The 24,866-nt window shown below is 42.0% G+C and overlaps 1 protein-coding gene across 1 annotated transcript in view; it reads right to left on the bottom strand.

Moving 5' to 3' along the window:
- The window catches only part of LOC138969456 (zinc finger protein 236-like), a 34,271-nt gene extending 11,654 nt beyond the window's left edge, over positions 1 to 22,617 (bottom strand). The window contains exons 1-20 of the mRNA XM_070342248.1: positions 22,521 to 22,617; positions 20,574 to 20,923; positions 18,326 to 18,420; positions 17,090 to 17,431; positions 16,583 to 16,710; positions 15,920 to 16,077; positions 15,281 to 15,403; positions 14,549 to 14,728; positions 13,279 to 13,491; positions 12,637 to 12,895; positions 11,295 to 11,492; positions 9,588 to 9,734; positions 8,109 to 8,358; positions 7,564 to 7,840; positions 6,733 to 6,981; positions 6,018 to 6,130; positions 5,124 to 5,290; positions 4,519 to 4,797; positions 3,294 to 3,448; positions 2,438 to 2,648 (exon numbers count right to left, since the gene is read on the bottom strand). Coding sequence (XP_070198349.1) covers positions 2,438 to 2,648; positions 3,294 to 3,448; positions 4,519 to 4,797; positions 5,124 to 5,290; positions 6,018 to 6,130; positions 6,733 to 6,981; positions 7,564 to 7,840; positions 8,109 to 8,358; positions 9,588 to 9,734; positions 11,295 to 11,492; positions 12,637 to 12,895; positions 13,279 to 13,491; positions 14,549 to 14,728; positions 15,281 to 15,403; positions 15,920 to 16,077; positions 16,583 to 16,710; positions 17,090 to 17,431; positions 18,326 to 18,420; positions 20,574 to 20,923; positions 22,521 to 22,572 — 3,946 coding nt within the window. The 5' untranslated portion in view covers positions 22,573 to 22,617. The remainder of the gene's footprint in view (positions 1 to 2,437; positions 2,649 to 3,293; positions 3,449 to 4,518; positions 4,798 to 5,123; positions 5,291 to 6,017; positions 6,131 to 6,732; positions 6,982 to 7,563; positions 7,841 to 8,108; positions 8,359 to 9,587; positions 9,735 to 11,294; positions 11,493 to 12,636; positions 12,896 to 13,278; positions 13,492 to 14,548; positions 14,729 to 15,280; positions 15,404 to 15,919; positions 16,078 to 16,582; positions 16,711 to 17,089; positions 17,432 to 18,325; positions 18,421 to 20,573; positions 20,924 to 22,520) is intronic.
- Between the last annotated feature and the right edge of the window lie 2,249 nt (positions 22,618 to 24,866).

The following is a 24,866-nucleotide window of genomic DNA, read 5'->3' as shown; positions in this document are numbered from 1 at the left end:
TGTAGCCACTTGCTCGGCAGCCCTTGGAAGTATGACGCTGCTCGCACATACTTGTTGGTTCGAGCCACTCGTTTGCCCCTTGTTGTCGTAATATCTCCGTCGATGTTCTTGCGCTTTGTCATTGACATGTCCGTTATTTTTCTTTTGGGGACAGTTGGCGACTCGGTGGCCCTTGGCATTGCAATGGAAACATGTTATGTTCTGCCCTTCGTTGGATGATGGTGCGGACTCAGTTTGTCCCTTGGCAGGTTGGTTTCCCTGGTTCCCGCTCTTCTGGAAAGGTTTTGATGACTTTGACGTCCCCAGGGTCCTTCCATGAGCAATGAGATAACGCTCAGCAGCATCAGTAATGTCCTTCAAACCCCGCAGTTTTTGCTCTTCCAAGCGGGTCGCCAGGTCCTTCGGGCAGGCATTAAGGAACTGCTCCTTCACGATCAAGTCCCGCAGACTCTCGTATGACTGCTCTTCACCTGATAACTCCACCCACTTCTGCAGGTATGACGACAGGCGCTCCACAAACTGGCTCGGTGTCTCTCCAGACAATGGCTGGCATTCGCGGAAGCGTTGACGGTAGCCCCTTTCAGTGAAGTTGTAGCAACGCAACAGAGCTTCCTTCAGTACATCATAGTCTCTGGCGTCATCGTTTGAGAGTCTAGTGTAGACCTCAAGTGCTGCCCCAGTCAAATGTGCGCTGAGTTGAATCGCCCAGTCGTCGCGCTGCCATCTAGCACTCTCAGCGAACCTCTCGAATCTTGCAAGGTAGCAGTCGATCTGGTCCTTCCCGTCAGCGAATGCTGGAAGTTTCGGTGCCCTGTGTAGCATTTGCTGCTGGTTATCTCTTTGGCGTGGTGCCGCGTGCTCATTTTGAACACGCACCATTTCTGTCTGAAGCTCTAAGCGCTTGGTCTCCATTTCTATCTGGAGCTCTACGCGTTTCAGCTCCATTTTCCTTTCTTCACGCTGTGCTTCTCTTTCTCTTTCTTCACGCTCACGCTGCGCTTGTCGTTCTTCACGCTCACGCTGCGCTTGTCTTTCTTCACGATGCGCTTGTCTTTCTTTTTCTTCTCGCTCACGCTGCGCTTGTCTTTCTTTTTCTTCTCGCTCACGCTGCGCTTGTCTTTCTTCACGCTGCGCCAGCAGTCGTGTCTGGGACTCGACGAACTCCGTCAACTGCTTGCCTTTTAGTCCCAGTTCAATTCCTTTTGCCCAGAACTCAGCCATTCTGGTCTTTTCCGGTGCGTTCGTCTGTATTCTTTCACAGCCCCGAACGTAGACGAATGTAGTCTTCTAAAGAACACAGTCTCTACTGCACCTCCGATGCTTCTCTCGTCGCTGTTCACCTTCGTAGACGCAGGCTGCCACCCTCCTCGTCTAACGTGACGGCGCACTCTGCTCACGATACGTACACGACGTACCTCAGTCGTATTTCGTAGTATTAATGCACTAGCTCCGCGACGAAGTCCGTCTCGTCCAAACGGCAGCTAACCTCTGTAATCCCGATACACTCCGGCGTCGCTCACCGTACCGAGCTGCGGCGATTACCAAACTCTTCACCAGTCACACCGAATCCACGGTTCCGTAGTCTCAATACTGATCCCTCAGGATACACCCGATTGATGGCTACCTCCTGTGACTGTCTTGACTGTCTTTGTTGCTGGAAAACCCTTGGCGTTAAACGTAGATCCCGGCTTGGCCCCCAATTGTTACACGACACTTGAGATTGCCACAAGTTCTCAAACGCCGTATAGTTGTGTTCTTTTATTCTACGTCGCCCGTCTTCGCAGCAGCAGAAAACAACTCGTCAAATTGAGTTCGAGGATTTATTCAGCATTCAATACATACAACTGCACAACTAGCAGAACTCAAATAGAAGCTTTTTTAACATTCAAATCGCGCTGGCATATATAGCAAATACTCAATCTCGAGAATATTCCAGACCGAACATGATACAACTACATTATATGCGAACCGCCCATGGACCAGAATGGTGACGTTCTCTGTGACGTACATCAAAAGGTGCCGACGCCCTTAATCCGATCGAACGCCACGAACTCACACTAAAACAGCATGGTAAACAACTTGTTTTGACAGGACTAGAAAGTTCACCTGCATTCTCGTCCAAGCATAAATATTGTGTTTACAAAATATAATATCGGTACTTTCCCACAAAGTACAAATAAGTCAACTACATGCAACACACAAAACCGAACCAAAGTTCAGCAACGGTAGCGTTTCCTAACACACATGCACATACGCATGCAGAAAACACACACACACACACACACACAAACTGACACAACACACACTGACACAGTACATACACACTGACGCAATACACACATATACATATGTTCGCACTCACAAAGCAAACACACTCCCTTGCTTTCTATCTTCCCGTCTCCCCATGCTCCCTCCTCCACCCCACAACAAAACTCACTAGGTTTATGGGTCCTCATGTGACTGTCGAGAGTGGACTTGACCGTGAAAGAGCGGTTACAGATGTGGCACACAAAGGGTTTCTCTCCTGTGTGTATACGGATGTGTCGCTGGAGGTCGCTGGGTTTCTTGAAAGACTTGTGGCAGTGCTGGCACTGGTGTTCGTGTCTGAACAGGTCTTGCTGCAACTTGGCCTCTCGTTCACGCTTCACCTGATGCAGAAGACAACATATCAATTATGCCCTTTCGTCTCCATCATCAATAGCTTAAATGCAGACGTCGGTTGCTGCAACGTAAGTTACTGTAGGCTCCAGGTTTTTCCAAGGGACAAAGGCTGTATTCCTTAGCGGTGTACAGTGCGACTTAAAAAATATCAAAATCAGGTTTTAAAAAAGAATAATTCTCAAAATGGAGGTAAATGAACAGAATATGTGAAAAATCAAGGTCTTATAATGTAGGAAGTCCTAAAATTAGGGGGGGGGGGGGGGGGGGGGGTCTTAATAGGGGGGGGGGTGGTGAAGTGTAGTGCACACACAAAAGTAACATACAGTCCATTAAAATGAACACTCCTTAAAGGCACAGAGTTGCATTCAAATTACTAACTGACGACTACATTGTGAAAAAGGGAAACTGGATCACACGGGTTCACGATGGCTCAGGGGTAAGATAAACCACGCAATTCTTTGAAAATTGCTTGCTCTTTACGTAGGGCACCTAGGATGTTCCCATTTGGTGAGCGTTCAAATGGAAGGGTGTTTGTACTGTGTGTAAAAGCCTGACAGTATCTGTGATGGTTTACGGGAGGCGCACTGTGCCTTTAACGTGCATCAAACAAGGCTTACTCTAACTTAACTTACACGATCTCTTTCTGAAGCAGACTCAACGAGAATCCTCTCGGACACGGACATCTGCTCAGGGTTGGTGTTCTTGGCAAGCTGGTCAGTCTGATCCTCGTTCACTTCAATCACCTCAGCCGTCCTTGTGCGTCGAGGGGCCAGGTTCTCTTCGTCTTCTGTTCCAACATGCAAAAGAAGAAAGTGTTTGGAAAGGGAATATGTCAACATGTCTTTTCAGCTTATTTTGAAGTGCAGTACAGTCTGTAGTCTAAAGGCATGCGCAAAGGCCCAGTGGCTAAGACCCCAGCCTCCCACGCGTGAGGTTGATTGTTTGAATCCAGGCCTCGCCTGATGGGTTAAGAGTGGAGATTTTTACGATCTCACAACTCATGTGCAGACCTGCTAGTGCCTTATCCCCCTTCGTATGTTCATTCAAGCACAAGACCAAGTACACACGGAAAAGATCCTATAATCCAAGTCAGAGTTCAGTGGGTTATGGTGGCAGCATTTTCAAAATAGTAAACAGGATGCTCCGGTCTCACAGCATCTGGCTCTGAAGTACTGTACAGTCAAATCCAATGTATGCAAATCAACCACCCAGTTGCAGGCATCTATCCCAGCACGCCACATTTACAAACTGAATTCTAAGACTAGTCAAGTAAAAACAGATGAGACAAGACAAGGGAGGCAACCCACTAAAACAGACCCTAGGACTGTGAGTGACCACATTAAGCCAAAGTTCCTGAAGCCTGCTAGTGCTACCCAGATAACTTGCACATTTTTCTTTTCTTTTATTTGCAACAGACCATGACTCATGTTTCACTGAAACGGCAAGGCTTGTGGCCCTACTGAATGTGAGACTGCTGTTACTCCGCTCTTGTCAAAGACAAAGTCAAATCTCTAAAACTAGATTTTGTAAAGGAAACATATTTCACTGAAGCCTGTACTTCAATAAGCATATTCAGTTTATCAGGTGAGTTGTATGAAAGAAAGAAGATAAATTAAGCAAAAATGATAGACAACATTTTGTGGGCAGAAGTGAGGCAGAGGCCTGAAACACTAATCTCATAATGAGGGATGGTCCTATCCTATGTAAAAAGCCTGGCCACATCTGATAGTTAGCAAAAGTGTGTTTTTTCAGGAATTACTGTGCCTTTGAAAGAGAACATATTTCCAGTGATTCTTAGGGAACGCAAAAGAAGAAAAAACCAAGTGATCCTTTCTTCAAAGCAAAGCAAAAACCCACCTGCAGCCTGGACGATAACATCTCTGGGGTGGGAGTGTTTGATGTGGCGTTTGAGGAGGCTGGGCAATCGTAAGACCTCTGGGCACAAGGGGCACTTCACCTGACCCTGATCATGGTGGCTTGACATGTGGCGGTTGAGAGCACCGCTGGTGCCAAAAGTTGCTCCACACACGTCGCAGCTAACTTGTTGTCGGTTGGTGTGACTTCTGCTGTGCATTCTCAGGGACGACAAAGTGGCAAAGCTGCGAGGGCACTGGCGGCATTTGTGTGGTCTCAAATCTGTCGAAAAACATTTCCCACAATACGGCGCAAGTCAGCACAAAGCTACTGCCCTCAAAGTTTTAACCGCGGACTGCTTAAGTTTTGCATAAAGCAGGGTCAAATATATATATAAAAATACAGGTTCTGGAATTAACACTGACTTCCTGACACACACGCACAAATACACTCACACAAACACACACACACATACACTCACACACACACACACACACACACACACACACACACACACACACACACACACACACACACACACACACAAATACACACACACACACTCAGATACAAGAGAACACCCTGCAGATAGATGCATGCTCACGTACTTGTGTGTGACAACATGTGCTGCTTGAGAATCCTGGCCTTGGCAAAGGTCTTGCCGCAGTGGCCACACTCAAACTCTTCGACGAACACAGCCTGTGGGTGAGGCACCGCCTCCACTTCAGGCATGTCTTCTGTCTCCACCTCCTCCAGTTCTGCTTGGGCCACGTCACTGCAATAAACACATTGGAATTCAATAACAATGGACCCCCCTTTTAAGAGCTCCAAAAATCTGAGGAGTCTGAAAATGGGCTTAAATTTACAGAGGTTATCAACAGAATATCTGGGACAACAGGGTCATGAAACTGTATCCATTAATAAATTACTTATTCATAAAACAACTAAAGAAACTGAACAAAGCAAAAGTCTACACAGAAAGACAAGTTTATACCATAGCCAAGTGATAACAAAGGGAAGTAAGCGTTCTTCTTCTTCTTCTTCTGCATTCGTGGGCTGAAACTCCCACGTACACTCGTGTTTTTTGCACGAGTGGAATTTTACGTGTATGACCGTTTTTTACCCCGCCATTTAGGCAGCCATACGCCGTTTTCGGAGGAAGCATGCTGGGTATTTTCGTGTTTCTATAACCCACCGAACTCTGACATGGATTACAGGATCTTTTTCGTGCGCACTTGGTCTTGTGTTTGCGTGTACACACGGGGGTGTTCGGACACCGAGGAGAGTCTGCACACAAAGTTGACTCTGAGAAATAAATCTCTCGCCGAACGTGGGGACGAACTCACGCTGACAGCGGCCAACTGAATACAAATCCAGCGCGCTACGGACTGAGCTACATCCCCGCCCGGTAAGCGTTCTAAATCATATCATTTTCAGCGCACTCTCAATTTACAACTAGAAAGTTCCATGTTGACAGTTCAAAGAGTGAAAACGTTTCTTACCCAGGCTGTAGAACATTGGGCATGGTGGGGCCTGCGGCAGACATGTCTGGATTGTCGAGTGTCGCTGTCTGGGCAAAACTGGCGTTCAACCCACTGATGTCTATTTGCTGAGTCTGTAATGTACACGCACACAATCCATTTTCCTCAACATATTTCAGTACGCATGTTGACAGACACTATCCGTACTAAACAAATCCATTGTTTGAAAATACCTCAGCATGTATTTAGACAGAAACTATTTGTAATGTATAAGCTATCCATCTCTAAATATATTTCAGCAAGTTTGTGTAAGAAAACTATTTTGGAATTCTTCTTTTGTGAAAGGGAGATATATAAGGGAGAGATTTTGAGAGAATTACATGGATGTAATATGACACTTGTGATAAACATGCCTGTCTTCTTTTCCACAGCTTTTAAATATATCCAATTCTGTTACTGAAATGTTCATGTTCCTCCAGACTCACAATTTCTCACAGTTTCAAGTGACATCCTTTGGTGTCAGCTGTCAGCGAAACGCTCTTAAATAATTTAAAACTGCCAAAAACTTTGCTGTCATTTTGAGCCCAGCCACCAAACTTATTGACGGTGCTGGAAAGGTGAAGTCAAAGAATGCCCTGAATTAAAACCAATTTTCTAAAACCACCATGGCCATGGATTAATCTGCCGTAGAAAATACATAACAAGATCTCTGCAACCTTCTCCGACTGTGACTAACCTGGAATGTAAACTGGTTCTGCTGCATGGTGTTGAGGGTCTGACCCTGACTGGTCATGGGTGCGTTGAGGGCGGCGGTCAGGGTCGTGGTGTTGAGCGGAGCGTTAAGGGCGGTGCCCAGCTGGGCGGAGGACATTGGCGTGTGGAGCTGGTCGGTCAGTTGCTGCTGAAGCTGGGGGTTGAGCTGACCGAAGCTCTGCTGACTGTTGAGAGTGAACGTCTGGTTGAAGTTCTGCTGCTGGCCAAACACCTGTCACAAGAAAAAGTGCAAAGGTTCGGTAAGAATGGGCATCCCTGAAATCAGAGTAGGGCTGCCTTAACGGCCTAGGAAAAAACGCCATACACATAAAAACCCACTTATGCAAAATCATGAGTACGTTGGAGTTTTAGCCCATGACTGCAGAAGAAGAAGAAGTTAGTATGGTCAGCAAGACTGCTGTTAAATATACAGCTACAAAACACACATAAATACATATTTCATATCTTCACATTTTGCTTTTGTTTTGTGTTCTTTCCTTCTTTTTTTCCCCCTCCGAGTTTAACTTTCATGTCTACAGACACTCACTTCCTCCACCAGCCAAGTTCAATCTCAATGACAAGTGGTTTCTAGACAAGCAGCAATTTTGTCTGCTCTACTCTTGTGATTCCCCGAGTTATAGTTTACACAAGACAGACACCAGTAAAACATCTGGATTCAGTCAACAGATTAGTTTCTGGTTATTCCAAACTACAGAAAGAACGCTGAAGTCTTTTGAAACTTGCAAGAATCACTAGAAATTTGCTCCTGGTAAAAGCATGCTCACAACACAAACACTGAGATAAGTTTTCATACCTGTTGATTCAGAGTCTGTTGCATAGACTGGTCTAACACTGCGCCAGTGAAAGGGTCGGTCAAGGCCGAGTTCTGCAAGTCATGCTGAGAGATAGTCGTCCCTCCCATGTCGCCCTGTTGCAGGCCTGTCAAATCAGCGGTGCCTTGTGATTGGACAAGATCCGTGTCGTTGCCGGTGGTAACAGATTCTTCGTTGTCCACCACGCCTACCTCTTCCACCACATCGGCCCCCACTGTCTGTCCTGCGTCTTGCAAGGACTGCATACTCACTTCATGACTGAAAAGGTCAGAGTAAGGAAAAAAAAATCATAACCATCTCCTCATCACTGTTTTGCAGAAGCTACAATTCATAGTTCTAAAAAATCATAAGGGGATACTTTGGTTGGATAATACACCATAAGGAAAAGTTGCAACAGGGAACAAAAAGATGTGTTACTAATGTCTGTCTCCGTTTGTTTTGGCAAAAAGGAATGAACATGGCAAATGTGCAGACAGACAAGATATTCTCCGTCTTCCTCATTATTTGTCTCCCAAGAAACACTCACCGGTGAGTCTTCATGTGCTTCTTGCAGTTGACGGAGGTCTTGAAGGTCTTCTGGCAGTAGGGACACATGAAGGGTCGCACTTCACTGTGGGTTGACATGTGGCGTTTGAGAGAGCCGTTGGTGGTAAAGCCCGTGTCACAAACCAGGCACTTGTAACTCTTGACGCCTAAGTGAGTTTTGGCGTGGGCTTTCAGGACACCGCTCGACACAAAGCTGTGCAGGCACTGGGAACAGCGGAACGGTTTCTCGCCTGAAATACACAAATACAAATGTTGGATGTTGTCGTAGATAGAGCTTGTGGCAGGCACTGGGAACAGCGGAACAGTTTCTCGCCTGAAATACACAAATACAAATGTTGGATGTTGTCGTGGATAGAGCTTGTGGCAGGCACTGTGAACAGCGGAACAGTTTCTCGCCTGAAATACACAAATACAAATGTTGGATGTTGTCGTGGATAGAGCTTGTGGCAGGCACTGTGAACAGCGGAACAGTTTCTCGCCTGAAATACACAAATACAAATGTTGGATGTTGTCGTGGATAGAGCTTGTTGCAGGCACTGTGAACAGCGGAACAGTTTCTCGCCTGAAATACACAAATACAAATGTTGGATGTTGTCGTGGATAGAGCTTGTTGCAGGCACTGTGAACAGCGGAACAGTTTCTCGCCTGAAATACACAAATACAAATGTTGGATGTTGTCGTGGATAGAGCTTGTGGCAGGCACTGGGAACAGCGGAACAGTTTCTCGCCTGAAATACACAAATACAAATCTTGGATGTTGTCGTGGCTAGAGCTTGTGGCAGGCACTGGGAACAGCGGAACAGTTTCTCGCCTGAAATACACAAATACAAATGTTGGATGTTGTCGTGGACAGAAATAATCCAACAACAGATATACTGCAAACGTTCCAAAATTCAGAATCAAAAAACAAGAATGGTAGGTAATTGGAACGTTTATTATTGACAAAAAAAGAAGAAAAGAGAAGGTAAATGTAACGTTTTGTTTTGTCAATAACAAACGTTCCAATTACCTACCATTCTTTTTTTTATATATTTTGTTGTAGATAGAGCTTGTGGCATCCCAGTAAATGCATCTTTCTGCAGTGTTGCTGATCCAAGGATCAGAACCTGCTCCATATAAGGGAAGGAAAAGAGATTGGTAGTTGGTTGTTGTTGTTTTTTTTACTTTGACATACACAGATTCATTAGTCCACCTGTCTCATCCTCATTTTCAAAAACAACGATACACATTTTATTTCTTGTTAAAAAAATACCAAGATGCCAAAAGATGCTGCTGTAGAGGATTGGCTGATGTTTGCTTGTGAATGAAGTACAAAAAAACTTCAACACACCACTTCTCCCTTTAAAATAAAGAGTAAATCAAATGAAATTGTGGATCTCAAAGATAAACAGCTAGAACCATGAAACATACTTCAAACTTGGCTAACAACAAAATATACCCTCAAAGCACAACACCTTACCCGTATGAGATCGGACATGTTGTTTGAGATGACTAGACTTCTTGAAGCCACGCTGACAGTATGAACACTTGTAGGGTCGATCAGCACTGCTGCCCTCTCCCAGGTATTGGTGAAACATGGAGTGTCTGGGGAGCTGCTGGATGAGGCCTGCAAATACATTTCACCTTTCAGTCCCATCCCTTCCACTTCTACTGTTCTAGCAGATTTTTATAGTACAGTCGAACCTGTCTATTACGACCCACAAGACCAACCAAAAGTGGTCGTTATGAAAAGGTGAATTATATAGGAAAGAACCTCGTCAGGGATCCTGTTGGGTTGTAACGGCCAGGTGGTCGCTATCAAGAGGTGGTCGCCCGGGCAGGTTCGATTGTACTACCAGTACCAGCCCAACAAAACCTTTGTTTTTAGCCTTCACCTGCTTGTATCTTTAAAACCAGTACTGAGTGGACAATAATTGACATGCTCATTGTTGATGAAAGCTTAAAAGCCATTTTTTCATCTGAAAAGTAAATCAAGTGGCATCAGTGCTGAGATATGCCGTCGTTAAATTGTGACATCAGAGCTGCAAGGGTTAAACAGGGTTTCTTTAACCTGGACAGAATCTGTCAAAGAAAACCCAAGCCTCTACAGGTCTGACTAGAGCCAGAAAACAATATGATTGACATACTCATTCATTCACAATATGCTCATAAATCTGCTGTTTCAAATGTTGAAAACACTTATCTAGGCGGAAAAAGACACGAAGTAATGAGATTTCAGCAACTGATCGTTATGCTTTTGTTGAATTTTTCACATGGAAATCCACAAAATACATTGTGAACCTACCGTATTTGACGGACTACAAGCCGCAACTTTTTTTCAAAAAAAATCGCATTGCGGCTTATAAAAAGATGCGGCTAAAACGTTACATAAAATTGAATAGCATTCACCTAATGGAAGTCGCCGCGGATTTTCATTTCGCTCGATTAGCGATTACCGGTACTTTATTAGCTCTCTACTCAAGACTCGGCGCTTTTCTCTTTCTTTCGCGAATCTTCGTTTGTCAACAAGTCGTCGTGACAAGATAGCGTACAGAGAAACACCGGATGTATCAGGATCTTGCGCGCGCGCGATTTCGTTTTTTTGTGTCTCGTGATAGTTGGGGGAGCGAGAGCCGCCATGTTGTGTTTTTGTCTGCTCGAAATGTGCGCAAAAGTCGTAAATCATCCCAAAAAAGCTTATTCCGGGCGGGACTACATGTGTGTGTTGGTTACAAATTGTGTGTGTGATATTTTTCTTCAAACTTTTTCACTTTTCTTCTTTGTTTCACTTGTTTATTCTCGGAGCCGATTTCGCCAAATACCGTACTTTCGTTTGCCCGGTTGTTTTGATTGATTGACACAATCTGATTATATTTTTTTCGACGGCGGCTAATATAGTGACGCGGCTTATACGTGGCTCGTCCCAATTTTTGTGTTAAAAGTCGGAGGTGCGGCTTATAAAACGGTGCGTCTTGTAATCCCTCAAATATGGTATTGTTTTTCAACAGTCTTCCTTCTTCAGAATCGGTGTTTTCAGAATAATTGTACCAAGGCAGTAACAAAATACCACATTTCTACATTGTATCGTCACTACAGACAAAAGTAAAAGACGGTCTATTTCAAGACCAAACTCGCGAATCTATCTTCTGTAAATACTGTGCTCTTTTTCAATATTTAATGTCCATACCTGTGTCAGTGATAAGGATGGGTTCCTGCATGGGAATATCTGGCAGCATTTCATTGCGAGCCGAGCGTTTGAAGACACGTCTGGGACGGGGATGAGACTGATTGTTGGGGTCCCGAAAATGGGACATCACATGGGACTTGCGATGGGCTGAGGTACGGAACTTCTTGTCACAGTGGGAACAGTCAAAAGGTTTGGCACCTGAAGCATAGAGGAATTTGATGAAGACCTTTCTTTGCAGGGAATAAATCACATTCTATGACAAAGAGCAAGAAGTCACACAATAATGAAGGAAACATATGATCACACCAAGTCAGTTTTTTTGAAATAATGCAGAAAATACCAAACAGAACGTTGTGAACATAACAGACAAACAAATAAATAGATACCAGTTCATAAATAGTCTCAAACTGTCTTCACATGATTCCATCCATGCAAAACTTTGCCATCATATCTTTCTTTCTTTATTTGGTGTTTAACGTCGTTTTCAACCATTCAAGGTTATATCGCGACGTGGAAAGGGGGGAGATGGGATAGGGGAAAGGGGGGAGATGGGATAGAGCCACTTGTTAATTGTTTCTTGTTCACAAAAGCACTAATCAAATAATTGCTCCAGGGGCTTGCAACGTAGTACAATATATGACCTCACTGGGAGAATGCAAGTTTCCAGTACAAAAGACTTAACATTTCTTACATACTGCTTGACTAAAATCTTTACAAACATTGACTATATTCTATACAAGAAACACTTAACAAGGGTAAAAGGAGAAACAGAACCGTTAGTCGCCTCTTACGACATGCTGGGTAGCATCGGGTAAATTCTTTCTCGTCCCAACTAATATGGGACTCCCCCTAACCCGCGGGGGGTTTGCCATCATATAGTGACAACAATACAGAGCATGATTGGTGTTTTTTTAAAGATAGTGAAAACTTTCTAAGCATGTCACAGAAGCCAGAGACCCTTATGTATGAATGATCACCGGCTAGTTTGCTGAGTCACCTGGCCTGTTAGGTAGTGGAACCCCCCTTTCAAGACCATCAACAATCTGAAAAAATCAGGCCTTAAAAAGGAGGGAGTCTTAAAAAGGAGGGAGTCTTAAAAAGGAGGGAGCCTTAAAAAGGAGGGAGCCTTAAAAAGGAGGGAGTCTTAAAATGGAGGGAGTCTTAAAATGGAGGGAGTCTTAAAATGGAGGGAGTCTTAAAATGGAGGTCAATTCAAAGACGTTATGAACAACAAATATGAGAAAACAGGGCCTTAAAAAGAAGGGAGTCTTAAAAGGTGGGTTGCACTGTATCTCAGCCAGACTTTCAGAGAGTGGCCCATAGTACCTAAAGTGCAACATACCTGTGTGAAGTCGTACATGAACTTTGAGGCTTCCCTGAGTTGAGAACAGTTTCCCACACTCATCACACTTGTAGTCCTTGACGCCCGAGTGTGTTTTGATATGGGCTGTCAACGTGGACTTGACGGCAAAGGCGCGGAAACACTGAGTACACTTGTAGGGTTTCTCGTGTGTGTGGATACGAATGTGTCGAACGAGGTCGCTGGGTTTCTTGAACTCTTTAGCGCAGTATGTGCATTGGTGCCAACGAACACCATTCACCTTGATACAAAGAAGTTAACATTCATATATCAGTCCCTTGGCGCAGATAACCAAGCAACAACATAAAATGAAATCAGTCCTTCGCCATATAGGGACAGAAAAGACAAACACTAGCAAAACCTGCCTACTCCAGAGCAAACCAAAGAAGTTAACATTCATATAAGTTCTTTGGAGCAGATAACCAAACGACAACATGAATTAAAATTAGTCCCTCAGCATTTAGGGACAGAAAAGCTATACACTATATAGTTCTACAGGAAGTAAACCTGGCCACTCAAGAGCAAGTTTCACCCATGACAACAATAAATGACAGCAGCCTGTTTTTGCACATATTTTGTGAAGTTTCAACCCAAAACACACTCATTTCATGTCATACAACTCACCTTTCTGATCAGGTGTCGCTTGGTAATCCCGGTGGCGGTGTCATGCATTGTCATAGTCATGGTGCTCCTGGGAGCACCGCTGGTGTATGTAGATGTAGAAGACGAGGCTTGAGGTAATGACGCCTCCTGTCCGTTCTCTGGAACTCGCCCCGTCAGACCGCTGTTTTCCAGTGCCTGTTGTAAGATGTCTGAGGCACCCGCCATACTGCTTTGCTAGAGAAAATAAAAGGAAAAAATACAAACTTTTGCTGAGACTGCTGGTCCAAAAGGTGTCCTCTCATGATGGGTACCACTTTCACGTTGATATTCTTTCATCTGAATCTTCCAGGTCATCATGAAGCATTGCTCAACAATAAGTCTTCAATTACCCATAAGAGTTCTTTGGTGATTTTTTTGAGACCTGTTAGTAGTTCTCATACATGAAAAAAAATGAGAACCAAACAAAATTGAAATTTAAGCAGAGGTAAGCAGGGGTTTGTGGTCACCAGTATTGTACCCATAAAAGTCGTGTCACAAAATACTAGAATTGAAATCAACACCTCGTCACACATACCGGCCGATATTGTTTGACTGATGACTTTATGACAAATACATATATGAAATCACAGTGTTTCAGACACGGTTTGACAAGTTGGTGTAATAGAGGCAAACTCCGGAAATACCTCTGTCAGCTTTAGTATAAGTTAGGCCAAAAAGGAAAATATGTCTGTTTCCGGTAACATCGCCGAAAAAAATAGGGTCGGTCGGTCGGTTTTTTTAATGTTTATTTTTTATTTAATTTTTTTCTTTTACCTTTTTCTTGCGTTTTCAGAGGGATTCCCGGCGTCATTGGCCGCCATGTTTTTTTCGCGTGACCACGGAAACGGGAGGTAAGTCTCTTCGATTGTGAAATCTCATCGACCGATTACCTCCCGTTTTTTTGGTGGGGTTTTTTTTTTTTTTTTGTGGTGCGAAAAGCGAAAAAATACTTAAGGGTCGGCGCTTAAAAATAGGGTCGGTCGGGTTACCGGAAACAGACATATTTTTCTTTTTGGCCTTATCAAAGAGTGAATACTCTTGCTATTCTTGGAGCAAACTTTCCACACATGCTTTTGGTCCATGTGTTTCAGACACACCCCTTGCTAGTGACTAGCCTATAATGTCACGCGGGAAAGTTTGACTCAATAACAATAAGTTATTTGTGAGCATCGTCTATTGCAAACAAATGCTGGTTTGAACAAATGGCAAACATGATGACCGATAAACGTTCTCCACATTTATGTCAACTCACCTGGTCGTGCATCTGGGCAGCATGTACAGCCTCTCTGACGTCAGGATCCTGAGTGGACAGTTGACCGTTTTCCGCACTGGACACCTGCTCTGAGAAGTCCAGCAGCTGCTGGATCATGTTGTCCCCCATCCCCTTGTCCGGCTCACCTGGGTGACGCACCTCTACCTGTGTCGGCAGCTCCTGGGGGTAAAACACAGGTCAGTGAGTAAAAAAAAAGGCCAATATACCTGAACAAAAAATTAAAATTCCGAAACAGATTGACTGCTGAGGTTCCCAAATCAAGAACTGATTAAACGTTTCAATAATTTACTGTATGAGATTTTTGACATTTGAATAAAACATACACGAATGGTCACCTGAGACTTAGTCTCAATGTCACCTAAAAACAAGACCGAGAATACCAGACCACATCTTAAGAAACCATAGCTTGAAGTATCTTGAGGCGAAATCAACCTTGCCAAGTACCATAATTCTTTGGCAAATGTGACATAATCAGAAACGCTGACCCTGACGATCTGCTGTACTCATGGGACTACTGTGCTGCCTACATGTGCAGACAACATTTTGACATTAACATATGTCTTACGGGGTGGGGTGTCCACACAGTTTTAAACTCAGCATTAAAAAACCACAGTAAAACCATAAAAGTGTGTGCCTTTGGTTGAGCATTTCAAGATCAATTATTAATTTCAACACAACAAAAGGTCAGGACCTTGGCCAGGCTAGCCTTACCGATGGGTCTGAGTGTGCGCGGCTGATGTGAGCGTTGAGAGATCCTAGTTTCTTGAAGACACAGCTACACTCCTCACACTGAAAGCTGCTCTGATTCACAGTTGAGTTCATCGTGTGCACACGCTGAAGAACAAAAACATGGGGATTTTACACAGATCTCATGCAAGAACGGAAGCATAACTATTCCCCAGTCAAATAACAATTAACATGAACACGCTGAAGAAAGAAAATAGAAAACAGGGAACAGAATGCACTGGGATTCTATGCAGATCTGATTCAACTATGGAAGCATTATGTCCAAGTCAAATCACCAATTAACATAAGGTTACAGCTAACAAATCTCATGCCCTCTCAATTAAAACTGGAGCATTCAATGTATTTGCAAATTTCCACCTAGCCTATCTCTGTACACCTTGTTTTCAGGGCAAGACTCAAAATTATTTGTTGCACTTTTTCTGTCTATTACTGAAAAAAACTAGCGATAACCACAATGATAAAACTCTTACTACCATCAGGGTTAATCAATGGTACATTCTGCTCACATCACACAGACAAAAATGCTCTCTCTTGAGGAAGTTATTAATAACTCTACATAATCCTAATACAAAATACACATTGCTTTGCTGGCAATGAACTCACGTGGATATGTGCTCGAAGGTTTCCCTTCTGAGCAAAGGTGGCTGGACAAAACTGACACATGTGTGAACGTTCACCGGTGTGTTTGGTCATGTGAACCTGCAGTGCTCCTTTCTGGTTGAACGTTTTGGTACATGTTGGGCACTTGAAAGGCCTTTCTCCTGCAATGCAGAAGAAAAAATCGACTGCACAACTTGCATTGAACAAAAGGCCTCTAATGTGTTAGTGACAGACGAAACAGTGGAGCTGGCATTTTGAACACACATCCTGTAAATCACAAGCCAAGGGAAGCAACTGCTCCCAGACTAAAGACCAGAAGATGCAGGTGGTGTGTAATGCTGCTTTATGACTAAAAGTGTCAATTACACCAGTATAAAGAAGTTTCAGCTTGTGTGAGTGGGGGTGAGGGGAGGGGTGGTTTTGCAAGACAGAGATGAAAAATACAATCTGAAAGAAAAAGCAGTGTGGCAAAGTGAGCTAAAATAAACTTCTTTAAAAAATGTTTAAATCCTTTCTAAGCAGAACTTTATTGTGCACTGATATTTAAGGTGAAGCACAAGATATCAACTGTCAGTTTTTCAAATAACAGACAGCAATAAACTGAAGAAAATAGCAGGAAAAAACACACACACACTCCACAAATTGAATAACCAACAAATCACCTACCAGTGTGTATGCGTTCATGACGGAGAAGTTGGCTTGGTTTTTGGAATGTCTTCCCACAATGCTTGCAGCGATGGCCGAACCCAGTGCGATCTATATTCCGCTTGTACGTTCGGTGGGACAAGGAAGCTCTGCAAGAACAAAAATTAAATGATTTTAAAAAATCATTTTGATTGGTGCAAGATATTCTCACCAAGATACATTCTATTTTACTCTTGGATTGACTTTTTGGTTACCACATCTTTAAAGCTGTTTAAGTGGAAACCTCAGTTCCTTTGAGATGGGAGGTCACCATTATAGCTGTTCATTGGTTTTAAAGATGTACAGCATTTTACAGCATTAATGCCACTGAGCTCATGATAAACTTTGATGCCTGTTTTCCTTGGACACTATATTCAGCTAAGACTGACTGTACTTTTCCATTGTTATTTGTATGTCAGAAGTTTTGAGAAACAGTACTTTGTCAACAAATTCACATGTATCACAAAATTATGACAAACACCAACTCACTTGATTTTATAATGCTGTTTCATGTGTTCTCTGAGCTCAGACAGTTTGGGGTACTCTGCAGCACACTGGCGACAAGCATAGGTACGAGCGCCTTCGTGTTCCTGCCTGTGTTCGTTCATGTGACGATCAAGCTGACTCTGAACACTGAACTCGTCTCCACATTCCGGACACATCAAATTCTCTTCCTTCTCATGAAGCATGATGTGAGCCTTCAGGCTGGCAATGCGGGAAAACTTCTTGCCACATTCTGGACAGATGGGTTCACCGTCCTCTGGCACGTGGGTGGCAAGATGGAGGGTGAGGTTGTCTTCAACGTTGAAGGAAGCACTGCACTGCATGCACCTTTCACAATTTAATGAATCACATGTAGCACAAAAATTACCTTGCATTAGATGTAGATCAAGTAAACTTCAAATAAGTATTAGCACAATGTTGGAAGAACAAAAAGGAGAATATCACTTTTCTGTAATTGTAATTCTGTAATACTATCATATTGTAACATTCTCAAGCCAGTTTCACACATTTCCACCATTGTGGCAAATAAAAAGACAGTCGCTTGACAAATGGGAAGCAGTTCTTTCAAGATTTGTCCAGCACTGCACACCAGGACCAAGGTGTGCAGGACATAATGTTTATCCTACATACGTGAGAGACCACTAATGACATAACAGTATCGTTCACTTCACTAGTGGGTATATCATATAAATGAGGTCGTGTCAAACTAGTCTGGTGGGGACCTAATTTTTCACTTCTCATGATGACAAAGTCACTGAGACAAAGGTCATTCTGGAAACACTTTCGCTCTTGCTGTTTCCACTGGAAGAATTTTGATAACGTACATGTCACGCTAATGCATTCTAGAGTGACATCTTTTTGCTTTGATGTCAAAGATTTCATGAGGCTTTGGAAGAGAGTTAGGTTCCATTAGACGCATTTTTAATTTGGACGTGTTGACTCAAGGACGTTTGGGGCAAAAGATACCCAAGTACAGTATATTTATAGGATAAACATAATACTACATGGCTTGCTGTGTCTTATCTTCTTCTTGTTTGCCTTTACACTTGGAGTCCAGCTCTGGTTATGAAGCTGGTGGCTGTGTCTTATGATATTTACATTCGTTGCTTTTTCGAATATTGAAAACCTCACTTTAGCTCGCATTTCAATAAAAAATTTTAAAAACTTGTGTTAATATTGTATGACACAGCAAGCCATGCAGTATTCTCTATGTTTCCTTACCTGTGAGGTTTGTCCTCGTCATGTGTTTTGAGATGCCGCTGAAGCTGTCCGTACTTGTTGAACACTTTGTCACACTGAGAACAGTTGAAGGGGCCCTGAAACATGCAACAACACAACTGTAGTTATACTTCAAACTTAACAAACTCGCATCTTTTCCATAAAATCATATACGTATACAAATTACAATGTATCACAAAACTTCAGGAAAAGAAGACATGCATCAATATGCCAGCATGGTCTGGGCTGACTCGGCTTCTTTTTTTATTTCTGGTGTGCAGGAGAACACTGCCAAAATGGGTGGGACCCAAGCATTCAAATCTGTTTCAACCAATACGACCCAATGTTTTTGGGGGTGTTCTTTTTAATGTTAGCACTCAACGTGAAAAATACGTTCAAACAGCCGTTGTATTATATTTTTATTTTGGTCAAATTGACATTAGCGGTAAACGTTAAATTAACGTTATATTATGGTTTTATTTTGGTTAAATTAACGTTAAATTAACGTTAAATGTTAAAGTTAATTTAACGTTTATCTTCATGAGCAAACTAACCTAAATCTAACGTTAATTTAAGGTTAGCCATAAAACGTGAAAGAAACGTTAGCCACAAAACATAAAACTAACGTTAATTTAACGTTACATTATGGTTTGTTTGTTGGTTGTTGTTTTTTTTTTAACAAATAAATTTTTTTGAAAGGTTTGTTTTTTGTCAATTTTTTTTGTTTGTTTTTTTTGGTTGCTTGTTAATGTCAATGTTACCACCACAACAATAACAAAAATTTTTGTTGTGTGTGTGTTGCTTTTGCTTTGATTTTGAATGGTTATGTGTCAACGTTTATTTTACGTTTTTTTAACGTTTCAGTGCAAACCGTTTTTTAATTGTTTTCGGGCAAACATTAAATTAACTCTTACCAGTTCGGGGGTTTTAGGGCATATTTTACAGTGCTGTTGGTGCCTACTTGCCGAGTGGCTATCTGGGGTCATATTTTAAATGAAATATAGAAAGTTATATATCAAATGAAAGGAAAATGAATAAGCTTTTCATATTTGCAAAGATAATTGTGCTATCTTTAAGGTAAAAAAGGTTATGGGGGTGACAACATGATTTTTGTTGAAATTTGTACGCCCATTTTTTGGAACACGTGACAAACACAAAGAAGGCCTTTTTTTTGTGTTCAGTTTATTTTAGATATGCTGCTAACTAAAAATCAAAGAGACCGCCTGAGTACCAGTCAAACAACTTGTGATAATGCATGTTTCAGCTACTAGGTACTACCCTGGCCAAGTTTCCTCTCAAGACATCAAAAAGACCGCCCCATAGGTTAAACTCGGTCACTGACCCCGGTGCAGGAAGTGTTTCCTCTCTCAGATCTATGACAGGGGAACCACCTCTCATAGCAAAAACTGGGTCATTGACCCCTGGGAAGAAGGTCAGTGTCTAAACAAGCCAACCCAGCTATCACAATGGCCCTATTTTTTCGCGGGACCCTAGACTTTTTTTTGGCATTTGGGGAGAAAAAAAAAAAAAAAAATCTATTTTTTTGGCAAAATAACTTAAAAATATGTTTTTGTGGAAAAAAAAAAAAAAAAAAAAAGTGCCGAACTAACGACCCTATTTTTTGGGCCTATGTTACCGTTAACAGACTATTTTTTTGGGGGGGGCCTAATAATGCATTCCTTATAACAAAAACCCAGCTTGTTTCTGTCATAAAGTGTGTCTAACATATGAGTTTAGCCACTGTCCGACCCATCCAATGTAAAATAACCAATTTTTTTTTATAATTAGATAATTGGTCAGTGGAAAACTACAGGTGTGGAGGGCATCGTAAGCTTGCTTACGATGGGTAAGGGAGCGAACTGGTAAGAGTTAACGTTTGAAATTGGTTTGATTTTGAACGGTTATGTGTCAACGTTTATTTAACGTTATTTTAACGTTTCAAGGCAAACCGTTTTATATTGGTTTTCAGGCAAACGTTAAATTAACGTTTAAAAAAGGTTTGCCATGAAAACGGTTTGCTTGCTAACGTTAATTTAACGTTTGCTTTATAACCGTTTTTCTGCAAACGTTAATTTAATGTTTAATGCTAACCGTAAACCAAAATCTAACCATGCAAACGTTAAATTAACGTTAAATTAACATTAGCACGCTATCAGGGTACCCAGTTGGACACTTTTACTTTTAGTGCATGCATGATTCACAGTAAATGAGTAAAAATCTCAGAGCTCTAAAATAAAAACAAAATGCAGACCTTTCCGACTGGAGGCTTGATGTCCAACTGCACGGCCTCAACCACGCTGGTCATTGGCAAGGACTCCACAGCCGTCGTAAAGGATAGCGTATGGTGGTCACCAGCAGTGACCACAGATCCCATGGAAGATTGGAGGCCCGTAAGCTGCTCCAGGATTGGCTGTTCCAGGATGACATGCTCAACGTTCACCGAATTTGGTATCTGGATGGCGCCCTGAATCTCCAAGGTCGAAGGGTCAAGGACATGTGCATTCTCAAAGGCAGATGGGTCGATGAAAGTAACGGTGGTGCCATCTGGCAGCCCCTCCCCAAGCTGGAGGTTGGCCACCTGTGCGATGTATTGTGCATAGTCTGAAAACAAAATAATAATAATAATAATAATAATGGACATTTATTAATCGCCCCTTCTCACAAGAGCTCACGGCGATTTACATATTAATTTCTGCCGTGTGAGATGGAATTTTTTACACAATACATCACGCATTCACATCGGCCAGTAAATCTCAAGCCATTACGGCGAATGTTTACTTTTTACGGCCTGTTATTCCAAGTCACACGGGTATTTGGTGGACAATTTTTATCTATGCCTATACAATTTTGCCAGGAAAGACCCTTTTGTCAATCGTGGGATCTTTAACGTGCACACCCCAATGTAGTGTACACGAAGGGACCTCGGTTTTTCGTCTCATCCGAAAGACTAGCACTTGAACCCACCACCTAGGTTAGGAAAGGGGGGAGAAAATAGCGGCCTGACCCAGGGTCGAACACGCAACCTCTCGATTCCGAGCGCAAGTGCGTTACCACTCGGCCACCCAAATGTGTAAATTATTATGTTTGGTTGTTTTTGTTTACATTTTTACTTGGGCAATAATGATTACTCAAACCGCACCAACAGTAGGCATGAGAAAATCCTAATTTTGTGAGATTTTAACATACAGATCCACAAACAAAAATGGTACAGGGGGAGGGGGGGGGTCGAGGAGGGGGGGGGGGGGAGGGGAGGGAACATTATCCTCTAAAAGTAAAATCTATACTTTGTGTGGTTCTGAACTGCATTACTTAAAGTTATGACCCAGTTTCTGCAGGACTCTCAGTCTCAAGCCTGATTAGCTTTAGTTCCTCTTACCAGATCTCCCCTTGTGACTTCTTTCAGTGAGGATAAGAATGCTTGCCAATACAGGTCTTATTTGCTGTTTGTAAACTCAAGAGACTATGAAACCAAAGTGATAGGAATAGGATAAGGAACTCTCGGTTTTACCTGATCAGAGATGTAAATCTACATGCAGTGCTGGACTAACAGTAACAATACATTTGATTTAAATAAGGATGGCCTAAAGTCTAAACACAAGTTTCAGTCTCAGAACTACTGACACCTAACACTAGGAGTGGCAGTAAAGTTAGAGTGGGAAAGCAAATAAACCAAATTATTGGTACACTGAAGTGAACTAATTGTAAATGAACACATGAAGTATTATGATCCCAACTAAGGACAGTTAACACAATGATCTGGTTCAACTTTCTGTTTGTTTGTGTACTGGAGCTAGACTTGATACTGACATTTTATTGCAAAGTCTAGAAGTACAAAGTGTGCTTTTGTACGAAAAAGTGAAATTGATTTTGTGTGTGGGTTTGAGAGGTTCAGCTTAGACCAGCAAGCCTTTCTACTGTCAAGTTTTTTCTTCTGTTTTCCTATCTCCTGTAAGTCCCTCCGTAGGAACGAAAACTTATATGGTGGTGAGAAAGCTTCGAGGTTGGCGGGGGAATCGTTGGAGTAGGAATACGGACTTTGGATGACTTTCAATGAACTGATGCGTATTATTGCGCCCAGGCCAGAAGAGTGTACACAGGCCTCCGGAACTACATCACCTTTTCATACCAGTACGCTGTCAATAGATTGTACAAAAAATAAAAATATATTTTGCCAGAATCGGACTATCTCTTTACTTACCCACAACATTATCAACTTGAATCTGAGTGACGGAATGCTGCTCGACAGACATTTTTCCGTCGAGAAAAGATCCAATATGGCGGACACATTCAGTTGAAATCATCGAAAGCGAGGCTGGCTGCCATTGATTCCCCGGATGACGCTTCGGGCGAGTAACGCAAGCGATTGGTCCTCATTCGCCTCGTGCGATGTAGTCCGTTTTGCACGAAAAAGACTTCCATTTCCTCGTCTCAAATGACGTAAAACTCTACTTATGACTCAAAACAGTATAATATAAACACAAAAAAGATTCGGTTGCACATTTTTAGAGAATATTCGGTTTTTTTGCAAATCGGTGTATCAAAGTTCAAACTCTTTCAAATCAAATCAAATCAAATCAAATTTTATTTTTCGAGGGTTGTGGCATAAGCAATATAACGAGCTTTTTTTCAACCAGCCCTCGCCCAGAGAGGGGACTAATCTAATCACATATTTATACGGATATTTTTGCAACAACGAGCAGTGTTCCACTCAACAAAACACACTTGGCATCACTATAGATATCCGGAATTGCTGAGTAAAAAATAAGAAAGAATTAAAAAGATACCTAACTATAGCAGAGCACCAAAGCACAAACTTATATATAATTCTAACGTACTAGCTTCTAATATATTTATATAAACGGTGAAGACATTTTTTTTAAATCATTAAATGTTAAATAAACGTCTATAGTAATCAATCATGTCATAAGTTCTACAGTCAGAAACGCAGTACTGAGTAGCTCAGTCTAGCTGAATTATATAGAAGTGGACAAAGTACAAAACAATTCTCATCTTTTAGTGTAACAGATAGTGAGAGAATACTATACATGCATGATGGCTTGCTCAGTCAGCGTGTCGTGCCAGATTTACACGAGTAAAGGAGTTGCTTTTTACATTTAGTCAAGTTTTGACTAAATGTTTTAACATAGAGGGGGAATCGACACGAGGGTCGTGGTGTATACATGTGTGTCTCTGTGTGTGTGTGTGTGTGTGTGTGTGTGTGTGTGTGTGTGTGTGTGTGTCATGCGTGTGTGTGTGTGTGTGTGTGTGTGTGTGTGTGTGTGCGTGTGTGTGTGTAGAGCGATTGAGAGTAAACTACTGGACCGATCTTTATGAAATTTGACATGAGAGTTCCTGGGTATGATATCCCCGGATGGTTTTTTTCATTTTTTCGATAATTGTCTTGGATGACGTCATATCCGGCTTTTTGTAAAAGTTGAGGCGGCACTGTCACACCCTCATTTTTCACATGATCAAATTGATTGAAATTTTGGCCAAGCAATCTTCGACGAAGGCCGGACTTCGGTATTGCATTTCAGCTTGGTGGCGTAAAAATTAATTGATGACTTTGGTCATTAAAAATCAGAAAATTGTAATTAAATTTTTTTTTTTCAAACGATCCAAATTTACGTTCATCTTATTCTTCATCATTTTCTGATTCCAAAAACATATCAATATGTTATATTCGGATTCAAAACAAGGTCTGAAAATTAAAAATATAAAAATTATTATCAAAATCAAATTTCCGAAATCGATTTAAAACAATTTCATCTTATTCCTTGTCGGTTCCTGATTCCAAAAACATATAGATATGATATGTTTGAATTACAAACACGCTCAGAAAGTTCAAACGAACAGAGGTGCAGAAAAAAGCGTGCTATGCAGCACAGCGAAACCACTACCGCGCTGAACAGCGGCTCGTCAGTTTCACTCCGTTTTGCACAACGGCGAACTACGGTCATTGTGAAAAAATGCAGTGCGTTCAGTTTCATTCTGTGAGTTCCACAGCTTGACTAAATGTAGTAATTTCGCCTTACGCGACTTGTTACATTTAGTCAAGTTTTGACTAAATGTTTTAACATGGATGGGGGAATCGAGACGAAGGTCGTGGTGTATGTGTGTGTGTCTGTCTGTCTCAGTCTGTGCGTGTGTGTGTGTAGAGCGACTCAGACTAAACTACTGTACCGATCTTTATGAAATTTTACATGAGAGTTCCTGGGTATGATATCCCCGGATGGTTTTTTTCGTTTTTTCGATAAATGTCTTTCATGACGTCATATCCGGCTTTTTGTAAAAGTTGAGGCGGCACTGTCGCACCCTCATTTTTCAATCAAATTGATTGAAATTTTGGCCAAGCAATCTTCGACGAAGACCGGACTTCGGTATTGCAGTTCAGCTTGGTGGCTTAAAAATTAATTAATGACTTTGGTCATTAAAAATCTGAAAATTGTAAAAAAAAATTAAAAAAAAGGTATAAAACGATCCAAATTTACGTTCATCTTATTTTTCATCATTTCCTGATTCCAAAAACATATAAATATGTTAT

Source organism: Littorina saxatilis, linkage group LG1 (assembly GCF_037325665.1).
Source record: "Littorina saxatilis isolate snail1 linkage group LG1, US_GU_Lsax_2.0, whole genome shotgun sequence".
In the NCBI taxonomy this organism is placed as follows: domain Eukaryota; kingdom Metazoa; phylum Mollusca; class Gastropoda; order Littorinimorpha; family Littorinidae; genus Littorina; species Littorina saxatilis.
The sequence above is the reverse complement of the archived record's forward strand: the minus strand, read 5'-3'. Positions and strand labels throughout refer to the sequence as shown.